Consider the following 14245-nt stretch of genomic DNA (forward strand, 5'->3'; position numbering starts at 1 on the left):
ATCTCATATCATGCATTTAACTCCATTATGCAATATAGACAAACCCTACAACAAGATTACCTCTAAAACTGAGTTGTTGCAGCAGGACTAGTCACATACTTAAACGTTTAAAGCGTGTTCAGAAGCTTTAATGGCTCTGCATCAGAGAGCTTCTGCACTGCTTTGATAACACTCCCTCTTCATTTTCTCCAATAGAGTGTTTTTAGAGATAAATTAAGACACTTCTCAAAGTGTTCAAGAAATAGCAGGGCTAAGGGGAAGTAATACAAAATTGCAGAGGGGGGAAGTGAGAAAAAAAGTAATTCCTAGGGAATTTCCATTGAAATTAAGCTAACTCATGATGTAAGTATGGCCCTGAAAATGTTTATCATAATTAAAATGTAATTACAATTTATTTTTGAGGTTTGAGTAGACAAACCTTGGGGTTCAGATGTCACAAGAGTTTCCTTTTTCTGACGGAAAAGCTTCCAACGAGGAACTGGTGGTGGTTGTGGTGGTGCTACCAGAGGACATGACCTGGTTCTAGTGACAAGGACAGGATGGCTATGTATGTGCGAAAGTCCATATTGTCTCAGCTTCTCTGAAGAATCAGCCTATGAAACATGGAAAGACAATCTGACTGGGGACAGATCTCCTTTTTATACCATATCTTTCTCACAAAAAAGAACAGTATGCGCACAAAAGCATCTAATGGCTTGGATAACAAACAAAACAAAAATGGTTCACCTGACAAGACTATCCAAAACCTTTCTAATTAGAATTTGATATTCAGAAGAAAATGTATAATTGAATACTTAGAAGTGTTTACATATATTTTACTCTTCATAATAGATTCACCACTTCTTTCAACTTAATTATATAACCACATTCTTTTAGGTGCTACAGAAAACATGCAAATTAAACAGAATGGAGAGGTAAGAAAACAACAAGGACAATATTTTCTTTTAAATAAACATATTTAAAAGTACTTTTTCCAAGGGAAAAAGTCCTTACTTCATGGTGTCCCTGCCCACGTCAGGGGGATTGGAACTATGTGATCTTTAAGGTCTCTTCCAACCCAAACCTTCTATGATTCCTTGATAACTTGTGAAATCTCCATAATGTAGTATCACTTTGAGCCAATGTATCACTAAAGTTAAGCTTTCTATCTGCTGGCTAATTTAGAAAACACATTAAAGGCATCGCAATTGACCCGTATACCAAAGCCCTTAGCAATAGATTTAAGAGCAATTTTAAATGTGGACATTGAGTGGTGCTCTTACCATTAAAATAATAATGGTCCAGTACTTAACGTTTTTCACTACTGAAAATTCTGTTACAAGATTTGTAAATCTTTTTTTATTTTAAACATACACCTTCTTCTACCCGCTAGATAAATGACCCATAACTTATTTCACTGACATGCTCATCAGCAAGCCTCTGATTTCTCCTGCTCATTGTCAAATGTACCTGAGGGTCTATAATTACAAATTTTGCATAGAAGAATGTAGTGGTGGTTGTCAGTTATTTGAAGAGAGAGGATCAAATTAAACACAGTAAAGTACACAAGCAATATATAGCCTCATTTGATGTCTGAATTTATAAAAATATATTGCAGGAGTGGTGACTGGGTACACACATATTCAAGCAACTTTAAAATGCAAGTTAAAACATCCAAGATTAGAAAGGATTTTGAAGACGACCAGTTAAGTGCCATAAAGGAGAACATGTCAGCTGCTGAGTAGGAGACATACATGCATGACTCAGTTATCGGGGTTTTTTTAATTTTATTTGAGCAGACTTAAGACAATTAAATTCAAGCCACAACAATCCAAGGACATACTCACTAGAAAGCAAAACTAAAAGGGATACTGCAAAAATTCTGGAGGGAAATTCTGGCACAACTGCAGTCAGTGACAAAATCTCCTCCAAATTTAGGGAGCAACTCTTATCCCAATAAATCCACTCTTCCAAACATTATTGGCATTGGTGCCTCAGCCCTCAAAAAAAGCCTGAAAATGGGCTTTTTTTAACCCACAAGAAATCCACTACACTTCTATATTTAATTTCTGTCAATTTACATTTATCTGTCAGTCTTTACTAAAATACTGAGACAGATATAGAGATTCATCTGCCTCATCCTATTTGGTCCACCATGCCTCTTTTTCAGTAATCTCTACACTTTAACAGACTGAAGCCAAATTTGAGACTCAAGGCATTAGGTGGAAAAAGAGATATAACCCTATGTCACCATTTCCGGTTTGTTTTTTGATGACTAGTATTACTTAACGAGACAGCATTGTCTGAGACTTTAAATTGAAATAAATTAAAATAAAATCACAGACAACAAGCTAGTCTTCAAAACAGTATAAAACACAGCACAATTTTTAAAAAGAAAATAATAGAAGAATTAAGAGTAGTAAAGCGTAACACCTGCAAACCATTTCTGGAAATTTCTTTATTCTATGAAGCCTATCAGTTTCCTGAGAAGGCATCTTAAAATTTAATGTTCTAATTATGATAAATATGATTTAGATGTACAAAAAAATAATTCTAATTAATAATCAACTCAAGAAAGCCTGCTCTAGCACTATAAATAGCTTTCTGTAAAGTGTGAGTGACTAAGCGGAAATTCAAGCATTGTTTTAACCCCAGCTGCATGAAGTGCTACACTCTCTTCAGCTGCTTTCACCAGTTACAACACTAATGATAGAAATGGATATAAACATGCTAATTCTTATAAAACAACATATCAGAAAATGTGTATTAGAGAAATCATTAATTGTATTTTTAAAAAATTTTTAAATTCATGCTTTTCAAGTAGCCCTTAAAATAATTAATCCTTCCATTCAGAAGTATCTCATCATGATGCATTTTCTAGTCCACATCTAGTCTCTCCCAGGAGACTTCAGCTCCTGGGATTCAGAGAAAAGTGGAGTAAAACTGGAAAAACTAAGCAGGCTGTAGCAGAAAAATACATGTTCAGAATACAGAAGTACTGAAATATAAATTTAACTGACAGTCATTACCTGGTGACTGTTTCACTTGTTATAACATAATTGCTACAAAATGAAACTCCTGATAATAAAGTAATGCCTTTCTGTCCTGAGAGCATAAAATCTTACCATCTGCCCTAATGAAAAAATGTCTTCTTCAAACAAATGTAATGGTAGACAGGCAGCATACACGGCCATTTCTGGATGGGTTGACATAGAAGATTCTACAGAAAAAACATTAACACGGTTTAGAACAGGGTAAACAGTGAATAAATGCTGTTGTACCTCACCCTAAATTATTCTGCTTTCTCTGCCTTATTTTTATTATTCTTTTCTTTGTCTGACTATTATTTCATTCAAAACAAGAGCTCATTGTACTCAGAAGAGAAGCCATGGATGGAAACAATACACTGCTTTAATCCTTACTTATTTATACCATCAACAACTTTTGCATATTTTACTTCTTTTACACAAATGAGTAACAAAAACTACAACTTAGAAATGCAACAGGTCAGAGGTAGCTCTCACCACTGTTCTTTTATTTTTCTTCATATTTTAAAAATACTAGATATTAGCATGAAGAACACTATACACATCATCTGGGTAGATGAAATAAAAACATATTGATTGGTCAGTGCTAGCTAAAGGCTTCTCACCAGTGAAAGTAAAATTTGATCTTGCCACAAAAGGATCAAAAGCCAGAGCTCCGGCCACTCCTGCCAATGGATATGAAGACTGAGATAAATAGTTTGAGAGCGTGCTTGTAAGCCAGGGTTACTGCTCTTCTGTCAAGGAGATGGAAAAATTGAGGCAATATTGGCTGCTTCAGAAAGTGTGAGGGGGTAACCCCATAGCTGTTATCCCACACACCTTAGGGAAGCATGTTTTCCTGTAATTCTACCATAGGCAAGACATAAAAGAGGGACACATTCACTTTTGTTACCCCTAGTAATCTGTTGCACTAGGCAACCCCACCATCATCTCATACCTGTATCTCTGACAGAAGCCACTGTTAATTCCTGAATAATGAAGAGAAACCAAGGCTGTCTGGCTGACAGCCAGTTCACTCATGCTGAAGGGAAATCAAAAGTTTGAAAAATATAATACTAGAAATATAGGTCTGTGGTTTGACCTAAAAGTCAGCTCAAAAAAAAAGAAGTATATCTATTTCTCTCTATTTTTCCTTAGTCATCTAAGAGAGCATGTGAAGACAGGATTTCAGTATACAGGTTGTGACATCTATTTTTCATCAGAATGTTTTGTCTTTGTTCCTTTCAGCTCCACCTCAAACACAGGATAATTGCTTCCTGTGTTTAATAAGTATTCAGCTAAAAGTTGCTCTAAGAATAGGTATTTTCTGTGAAAAGGAATAAACCAATGCTGTCTGAATACAAAGAAAAAAGGGAAAGGAAAAGGGAAAGGAAATAAAGGCAAATGGTTGGAAAATAAAATTTATCAGACTTAAAATCCATTTATTTAGAAGGTATGCAATGTTTTTTTCTTAACGCAGTAAGATATCTCTGCATCTTAAATATTCTTCTAGACATTCAATTACTCAATTAAATATAAGCTGCTGGTAAGGCAGAGTTACTTTCCAGTGGATTCTTAGTATTTCTCACTGCATGCTTGTGAGTCCCACACTAACCACAGCTTTTATGTTATCTGTGTTTCAAATTATACAAAAGGAAGCCTGTAATCTAGGTTTAGACTGACATATCTGCTCTTATAAATACAAGCAGCAGTAGCTACAATGTCCTACACTTTACAGAGCCATACATGCCACAAGGCACACTGATCTCACTGCTTGCGAGAAGTACTTCTCAAATAAAGTATTTAATCAAATACCAGGTGGAATGTAAAGCTGTCATACTCAGTCCAGATGGGTTGTGAAATAAAATTTCTGCAGGGCAGACAATAAACAGCAATGAACAAATTATTAGAGCATTCAAATGATTAACCAGACATAGCATATTCACTTTAATAATACTATTACAATACTAAAAAGATTTTTGTATATTATGCCAGTACCTTTTAAAAATAATATATTATTTGGTCTTTTTTCACTGTAAAAAAATGAGGAGGATATATGCAAATTATTTGCCACCAAGTGTCCTGTTGCTTAGCATAAATTCAACATCTGGGGAAAACAGTTAAAACTGTTACCTTGACAAAATTGTATTATTAGATCAACATGTTATAACACATGGTACAGCAAAACAGTTAGATTCAGCAAAGCCTATTATTTATATTCATCAGAGTGGATTTAAGAATTCTGTGGTGCTTTGTTAAAAATTTCTGAATCCTTGTGGCTGCTTGTTTCACATTAGAGGCTTTGCAAATTCATTTGCAGAATGAGTACTACACAACCTGAACAAATGTTTCAGTCTCCATGAGAAGGGAAATTATCATTTGAATTCATCCATGTAATATATATATAACAGCCACTTAAAAGGAAAGGCCAGGAATGAAAATTATTGGTTTTAATAGTTCTTAACTGGTTTTATTTTTAAAAAAATCATAGGTTTTGAAGACTCGCAAAGAATTTTCTCACCATACATTTATGTTTCTTTCAAATATTTGTAAAATAAGAGCTGATGCTGAGTTTTAACTTTCAAAACACTTCAGTTAGCTTTCAACATCCTTTTTATCAGGTGTGCAGCTCATATGTTAACCTTTGTTGTGTTAGGCATGGATTTGCTTTGCCTATTGGAGGGTATTTTTTAGTCTTCAGACAAACAACCTATGTTCTTTTCAGAATTGATATAAATATTTCAGAATTATAATGTGCCTTTGAAAAAACAAAACAAAATATTAGGCTCCACTCCCTACATAGAAGTGAAAACTCTTTCGAATAGGCAAAATAAAAATGAGGAGAACTTTACAATTATGTGCTAAAAGTATCTCATTGACTCTGATGGTTAATATTACAGGTCTACTTGTATGATTTCAGAAATTTTTAAACATAATAATAATCTCCCGACACTTCTGTGACACGGAAGGTGTTATTATTTCTCATTACTAAACTGGTATCAAGGCACAATGAAACTTATCATAAATACATGGCTGGTTTGTAGAACAAAGTCCCAAATACCTGACCAGTCCCTCTCCATAGGAATAATATTCCCTTTCCAGCAATTCAGAAATTGTTAGGAAAATCATCAGTCTTGAAAAATAAATGGAAACTGAAGTGGTGGCTCTTTATATGAATAAGGGGCCTAATTAGCTCATATCATATCATCATAAAAACTCTTCATGGAATAAATGGACGCTGTAGGTATGAAAGGAGTAATAGTTACTAGAAGAGAAGGCTGATGAGCAGAAAACTGCAGACTGTGTGCCAAAATGGGCCTGTAGGAACATGTGAATTGTCTACAAAGCTTCCCAAGGACTGGCTGGCTGATAAGCCACAGGACCAAAGAGCTGGTTGCTCTCAGGAAAAGCCTGACTGATCAGGTGAAGGGCTCGTTATTCTGCTGGATCCACAAAACAGGATGAACAAAGAAACAAGTTCAAGTTTCAAGGATCCTGCAACTCTTACTGTATTTGGGGGGTGCAGCAGTCCGAGTGTGCAGGTGACCCAGAATTGTATTTATACATTTGTATTGGGTCTGGCTGGGATGGAGGTAACTTTCTTCAGTGCAGCCCGTATAGTGCTGTGTTTTAGGTATGTGACCAAAACAGTGTTGATAACATACCAATGTGTCAGCTATTTCTGAGCAGAGCTCACACAGATTAAAATCTTCTGTTTCTCACTCTGCTGCCCAGCCACTATGTTGGGGGTGGCCAAGAGGTTCAGTCCTGATTCTCTCCCTCATCCCATTGGCAGGGAGGGAGTGAATGAGTGAATAGGTGGGGGCCAGACAGCATCAGCCCACCACAATATTATAACCAACATAAAACCAGAAGCCTGTAAGAGAAGTTTACAAATACATAGAAGTAAAAGGTATGTCAATTGTGTATGAAATTAAACAAAGTAATGAATATACAACCCAATGAATATAAGAGGTTTTGCCATTTCAGAAATAAAATACAAATGATATCAAGAGTAGTTAAATACCTCTTTAGAAACAATTCATATTTATCACAGAAAGAAGAACAAGTCCCTTAAGGTCCTCACACTCAATAGATAGAATGAAAATTTGCTACAGGGAAATAAGCACTTTTATGGTGCTGGAAATAAAATACTTTTCAACCCACTTACATTAAAAAAAACTCCAAACCCAATCTGTTTCATTAAGTCACTGTTACAAAATTCCCAAGAAAAATTCAGAAACTTTTTACAACTACTGTCTCTGGAGCCTAGCCCTAGTTTCAGATGTTACTTTATGCACAACAATGGTTTTACTGTCCTGAACCACTCTCTGCAGACCATGTGTCTCATAAAATCTGCAAGCTTTTTCTCTTGTGGCTACAATTTCACAACAAACATTTAATTCAGTATTATTCAGATTGCAGTTCTCAATTTTTAATTTTTCTTGCAGTCTAATAAACTTAAATTTGCTCCATATCCTACAGCCTCTGGTGTTACTATCTCCACACTTACTTCTATTTAAATTCTTATCAAGTTTATTAGTGAGATATCTACCTCTTACTCTTTTTCAGAACTATTTTCTGGATCAGACTTTGGATAAAAGATTTTTCTGACCATTGTATTTGAGCCCTGAACAAATAGTATTTCTAAAAAATTTCCTCACAGGCCACTGTCTGTCAGTAAAGAGAATGGACTGTGCTTTTAATGGCAGAACAAAGATCAAAACATCATGTAGTTTTTCATATGGAAACACTGCCTGATGATTTTTAAAGCCCTTTCACTCATTTCGCACAATTGCTAGAATTCATCACTTGGGTCTTTCTGCTTCACCTCTGCTTTCTTTTCCCCATGATGTACTTGAGTACTAGTTGTGTTCCTTATATTCATGTGAAATGCCTCATTTCCTATTCCACAATTGCTGCCACCACAACAAACTACCTTCTTGCAATACGTTTTAAAATTTACTGCTAACTCCTTTAGTAGTATATAAAGTAGGATTTCAAATTAATTTAAAATTAATTCAAATTAAATTTGCTGATGATAAACAGCAATATTGGTTTGATATAAATTAAAATTATTTAAACCACCAATTTTAATCAGGATTTAAATCAAGAAGTAGGAATCAAATTTACATAGTGAGCTTCATTCTTGTTAGACATTTTTACTTTGCAGTTATCTCCCCCAAGAAAGATAGTCTACTTATTCTTCCCTATTGATTTGCAACTAGATAATATCACAGTTAATAATATGTTTCTTTCTGCTAGCCATATGGAAATATTACATGTATGCAAATATAAACAATGACAAAAGCTAATCAGCTTAATGTATGCTAGTAGGCATAACATTTTTATTGACTGATTAGCTGACCAATTTGTATTTACTTGTCATTTGTTTAAACTGTTGTGTTTTTTTTTACAAAAACCCAACCCAATATTAAATTTAAATGCACAAAGCAAAAGTTTACATCATTTTTATGCTATTGTGAATGTATTAATACAAAAAATAAATTTATCAAGATACATTTCCAGGATAAAGGAAACAAATTTATTAAACAATTAACTCATGGAGTGAATTCTAGTATTTCCGGCCACCCTGCCCTTCAAAGAAGCATTCCTGCTTTTTCCAGGCACAGTTTACTGAATAAAGTAGATATTGAACAAAGAAGTTATTAGAGGAAGCTTTTTTTTTATTTAATACAGAAAGACAGTTTACCACTAGAACAAAACTTGGTCCTACATGACTGGCCAGCAGCTTCCAAATATTCTGCAAAGATTTACTTTACCTTTTGACATCAAACACAAATTACTGCAATACTATTCTCAATATAAATTACAGGATTTTTATAGGTTAGAATTACTTCAGTCTGTAATGTAGCCTATAAAGAATTGTGACTTAAAAAAAAGCATCTTTAACCTTCCCCCAATTAAGTTCAAAACCAAATAAAAGCAAATTTTGCTTTACATGTATTTCCTGTTTATATTTTTAGCTTCAAAACGATAGGACTTACTTCCATTTAAGGCCTGAAGAGAATGTTGGGCTTCAGCCATCATTTGTGAAGACTGAGGTGCTAACTTGTCTTTTTCTTTTTCTGCTTCTTTGCTTTTCTTCTTTCCAATTTCTCTTTGCTCTGCTTTTTCTATTAAGCAAAATAAAAACTAAATATTTTTCTTTTTCAGATACAAACTTTCAGTCATAATGTCTCATACTGTGTAAATAATTTAATGACATTTCAGATAAATTAAAATAAATCAACCACAAACTATTTCAAGTCAGAAGAGTTGAGATACAATAAAGAACTAATATAATTCAGTTTTTTTTTTAAAAAAAAAAGAGAAAAAATAATTCTTAAGATGTAAATGCAGATTTACTGGGAAGACTCCAGGAAGGCTTCAGTCCCACCTTCCAGTCAGTGCACAACTCTCATGTCCCTATTATGATGTTTGGAATTCCTAGCACTGTGTCGAATATCTTCTTCACGTCCTTGCTCCTGTGCATCAGCAATTTCCAAAAAACTCTAACATTGATGAGGCATAGGTTCCCAATGGACATGGAAGAAGAAAGTCTCCCACAGTTAGAACCTACTTTCAAGCCTTAGAACTTAGACTGTAAGAAAACTACATTTTTAGACTACATTTCTTATGAAAAAAATTCCAAACATTAATAGAGCATGTGAACAGAGCATGTAGCCTCAGTGTTGGAGATTACTGAGCTGAATAGTAACATAATGCTTCCCTGATTCTTAGCTGTTTCAGTTACTAATAGAATTTCTAAGTTTTAGGATTAAATTTACAACGTCTTCTGGGAATAAATTACAGCAACCTGTTGGATGAATGGCAGTGCTGTTCCCTCTCAGTGGTTGCATCCCTCTGCATGTCCATTCCAAACTCAAATACCTACTACACTGATGACAGCAAGAATTCCTAAGAAGAGAGAGTACCCCCTCAGGCAGTCCTCTTCTAATATTTTTGTAATGCTTTTGACATTAGGGCATAGTATTTGGGATTCAAAGTGGGGAAGGCAGGGATTTTTCTAAAAATCTAGGAATAAATAGAAATTTTAGTAAATGATTTGTACTTTTAAAGTGTTGTGAAATTGCATCCATGCCTTCAAGTTAAAAACAGCAATTAAGAAAACTCAATCTCAAATATAAACATTGAATATATACTGGAACAAATAAGTTTCTAAACCTAAGTTTTTTCATTTAAATGTAAATAGGTTTAGCAACTCTTGAAGAAAATTAATACCTATACCTAATAGCATAAACAGAAAAGTTGCTATAAATAAAATCGCAGGCAGACATTAGAACACACTTGTCAGAACCATCTGTAGGTAATCATGCTTTGTAACATCCATTATGGAATGTATAATTTATCGATGGTCAGAGTAGTGGGGTCTTTAGGGAAACTGTAACCTCTCTGCTATCCCTCTGCAAGGAACCAGTGTTTAGAGAAATGGCTGTGACACAGAGCTGAACAAATCTCTGCCTTAAAATGAACTGTTTCTATAAAATAAGAGACTGGTACTGCTTCTAATGAGATCTACAGTTAATTTTTTTTTTTAATTTACACCACTGCAACATGTTCAATAAAACAACAAACCCAGAGAGTCGCATGTAGCATAATAAAGACATATAAATTCGAAGCCAGAGGATAATTTTATTTATGCTTGGCCTACAAAGATAACACTACCTAAAATTACAGACCTTTGCCAATTTTATCAGTTTTCTCTGCTTTCTCAGGTTTATCTGACTGCTTATTCACAGATGAAACTTCATTTTTTAACTCTGAGACTTCAGTCTCTTTAGGTTTTGTATCTGACTGAGGAATATCATGTTCAGGAGTTTTCGTATTTGGCAATTTGAATTCTGGCACAATCTCTTTCAAAAAGCCCCAGACTTTGTCCAAGTATCCATGCCTTTAAAAAAAAACACATGCATATGTCAATGATAATGATATTTGCAATAAGAAAAGAAAGCATGATTTTCATTTAGATAGCACTATCCTACAACTGGCAGTCCAACTCTTAGAAAAGTTACGGGGTTATTTTAGTAAATAAAACATACTTGTCTGATATTGCCAGTGTATCAGCCAATTTGTCAACAGAGAGATTATGGACAGACCCATAAAGAAAGAGATGGCGGTTAGAGAAGCAATTAAATAAAGCTTCCTTTCTAAAGCTTTTCAGGAGATAAAAGTTGCACCAGGGAAATTTGTAGACCATTTTGCAACTACACCATATAACAACTTGATTCTGGCTCTGTACATTAAAAACCTTCTCAAAGGTACTTCCAAACTAGGTTTTCCTAACTGTTTCAGCATGGGTAGTTCCATGCCTCTTCCACTGATTCCACCAGCTACAACAGCTTTTGGATACAACATGCCAGTTGTAGCCATACTGGTTCTCCAGAGAAACTCAGTGATTCCAGAAATAATCTAAACCTGAATGAATTGTTCAGGGCCATGAATAATCTTCCCACAAGCTAACTGCATGAAACCTTTTTTTTTTTTAAAGAAAAAATAAAAATTGGTTGTACAATGAACTAAAGCCATTTTACGCTACTATTGCAAAGAGTCTATGGTATTCACATTTACTTATTCCAAAATATAATGTATTTTCAGTAAGTGACAGAGTTGTGAATACTGTTTTTTGCCGTTGCTGTTGTAAAACTAACTACATAAAGAAACAGAATTCATGTTACTTAGATTTCTAATTCCATAGGCCACATACACACTACTGTAAGACAGCAATATTGCAAGCATAGCTTGGGACTTAAAAATTGCTGAAATAAAGGCTAAAATAGCCTTTGACTGAACATATTTAATACTGAGTTATTGTTGTAGATAAACAATTATACCTAAATTATATATAAATCAAAAATATTTTTATCTATGTATTCATCAGAATGCATACATCAAAAGGCAAAAAAGTGTAATTTTAAAAAACTGTCTAAATATTTAGCACTTGTATCCCAGTCATTCATTCAGTAAAAAGAAGATCAAGCTGGAAAATTAGAATGTCAGTTCTTTAAACCACAAAATGGACTTAAACCACACAGGAAACAAGAAAAATGTTATTATAGGTTGGAAATACTATCTTTGGTTGAAAAGAAAAGTATATCAACTGTTCCAATTTAAAAGGTGAAAACACCAAACTAGCTGAAGTTGATTACTTCCAAATTAATGATGTATACTTTCTCCAGTACATTCAGATATAAGGTTATCATTATACTGGCAGACATTTTCTATCTGTATACTAGATGAAACAGATTTCTATAACCTTGTTTTCACCACAGTGTTTAATATTAGTTTAAAAAGTAAGTTTATAAAGAACAGGCATCAGCTTAACGTGATAAATAGCTTTATGAGCAACTCTATGACCTATAAAGAAAAACACAGTAAAACTGCATTCCTTGAATGCACTTTTCTCAAGTGCCAAAATTAAAAACTGTACACTTCCCAAAATTGACGCTGAAGGACTTCTAGGGCTCAGCTTTATTTTTCATAATGCCTTATAGGATTAAATATTAAACAGCTAATATGGAAATTGTTTAATAGAAGAACTTACTGGAGAGGAATAACTTCTGGTATCCATCCAGTCAGTGTATGTAGAACTGTAAATTCCTCCAGCTCTCTTTTTCCAGTTTTATGGATACTGTAAGACAAAAGCAGACATTATACAGAATTTTAATATAACTAACTCACAGTAAACTCTGTAGTCTACATTGCTTTCTGTTGGAGAAAGACCATACACAAACAGAACAGCCTGCTGAAAAACAAGTCTTTACTTTCAGTTTAGTTTTCCAAACCACTGCTGCTACTAGACTACAAATGCAAATTTGCTTTTATGACTTTGCATCAGGCCCATTATTTTAGCGTTCCCTCCAGTACAATGTTACAGTTTCAAAACTGTTAGCAAGCATACTATGTATACTTGCACACAGTAAAGCCTCTTTTGCAGGGTTGGAGATGCGGGTTTGAAATCCCTTATGCTAGAAGAGGGATATGAATCTAAATTTCCTGAGCAGCTGCTCTAACTCACAGGTTATCATGCATAAGTTGGCTGTATTTCCAGTGTACCACACTCCACTCTTTCAAATTGATAAAGTTTCCTACTCTCTGGAGAGGCTTCTGTCTGTAGATCCTGAGAGGACAAAGGTTACAGATGCCAGCACTTTGTCACTGTGCTCTATAAATAATGCAGCTATTTCAAACACGTTCCTGCAAACAGAGTTCCCTAACAGGCAGCTCTAGGCAACTCCCTAGCCTGTGTAGAAGTATTTTAGATCACTCTTCTGACAAACATAACTTGATATGACCAGAACAGGAAAGCTTGACTACCCAGATCAGTGTTTAGAATTATTTTCTGAAGCTTAGTCATTTAAACTCTTGGTGTTCATTCCCCATCTCTTAGGAACCTGTAGCTGTAATTGTCAGGCACTACGCCATGTGACACTTTCTACTTTCCAGGTCAGTTTTAGGGAAGCGGATCACCATACAGCCCACAACAGCAGAATTGTAGCAAAAGCATCAAAATGAGCTTACAATGCTCTATTTTCAATATCAGTTAAGTCAATACTGTTTAGGGCTGACAATTAAAACTTCCTTAAAACTTCTTAGACATTTCTGTTTGGCAGAAAACCACATGTGAAGCTTTTTAGGCGTCATGAAAAAGAGATAAAACACACAGAGTACTTGAGGTTCTTTGCAAAGCTTTCTGTGCATAAATTTACAAACACATCTAAAAAGTAAACATTGCACCTTCTGTAGTTACAGGGGATTTTGCTTTACTGATTTACAGTGTCAGCTTTCAGAAGAGTGTGTATTTGTCACTACAAAATTTTTAGCAAAATATATTTCTCATGTATACTAAAAGAACTTTTTGCAAATTCCATGTGACTTCACAAAAACATCCAAAAGTGAGAAGACTAAAGATACCTAGTATTTGCAAGCTTAATGATAGCTTTGGACAGCAACATTGGCCACAGTTCAGTTTGACAGGTTGTAGCTGGTAGTAACAACTTATCCTCTTCACTGAAAGGCATAGTGTCATCCACAATGATCTTTCTCCAACACCCCTATGATAGAGGGAGAGGGAGGAAAGAAGAAAGAAAACTCTGAGTCTGTGCCCTGGAAACAGAACAGGTATGTAAGAGAACTTCTAATGCCTTCCCAAGACATTCTAATGTAATTTCATTTATATTACAGACGGCTTTAAAAGAAATTCTCATATAATATCTGAG

The 14245-nt window shown here is 34.6% G+C and overlaps 1 protein-coding gene across 1 annotated transcript in view; it reads right to left on the minus strand.

Moving 5' to 3' along the window:
* Positions 1-14245, minus strand: part of ADGB (androglobin) — a 122377-nt gene that overhangs the window by 82725 nt on the left and 25407 nt on the right. The window contains exons 8-13 of the mRNA XM_026844559.1: positions 13941-14080; positions 12571-12657; positions 10709-10920; positions 9014-9142; positions 3105-3199; positions 419-593 (exon numbers count right to left, since the gene is read on the minus strand). Coding sequence (XP_026700360.1) covers positions 419-593; positions 3105-3199; positions 9014-9142; positions 10709-10920; positions 12571-12657; positions 13941-14080 — 838 coding nt within the window. The remainder of the gene's footprint in view (positions 1-418; positions 594-3104; positions 3200-9013; positions 9143-10708; positions 10921-12570; positions 12658-13940; positions 14081-14245) is intronic.

This window comes from Athene cunicularia, assembly GCF_003259725.1.
Source record: "Athene cunicularia isolate RWA chromosome 3 unlocalized genomic scaffold, athCun1 chr3_part1, whole genome shotgun sequence".
NCBI lineage: Eukaryota > Metazoa > Chordata > Aves > Strigiformes > Strigidae > Athene > Athene cunicularia.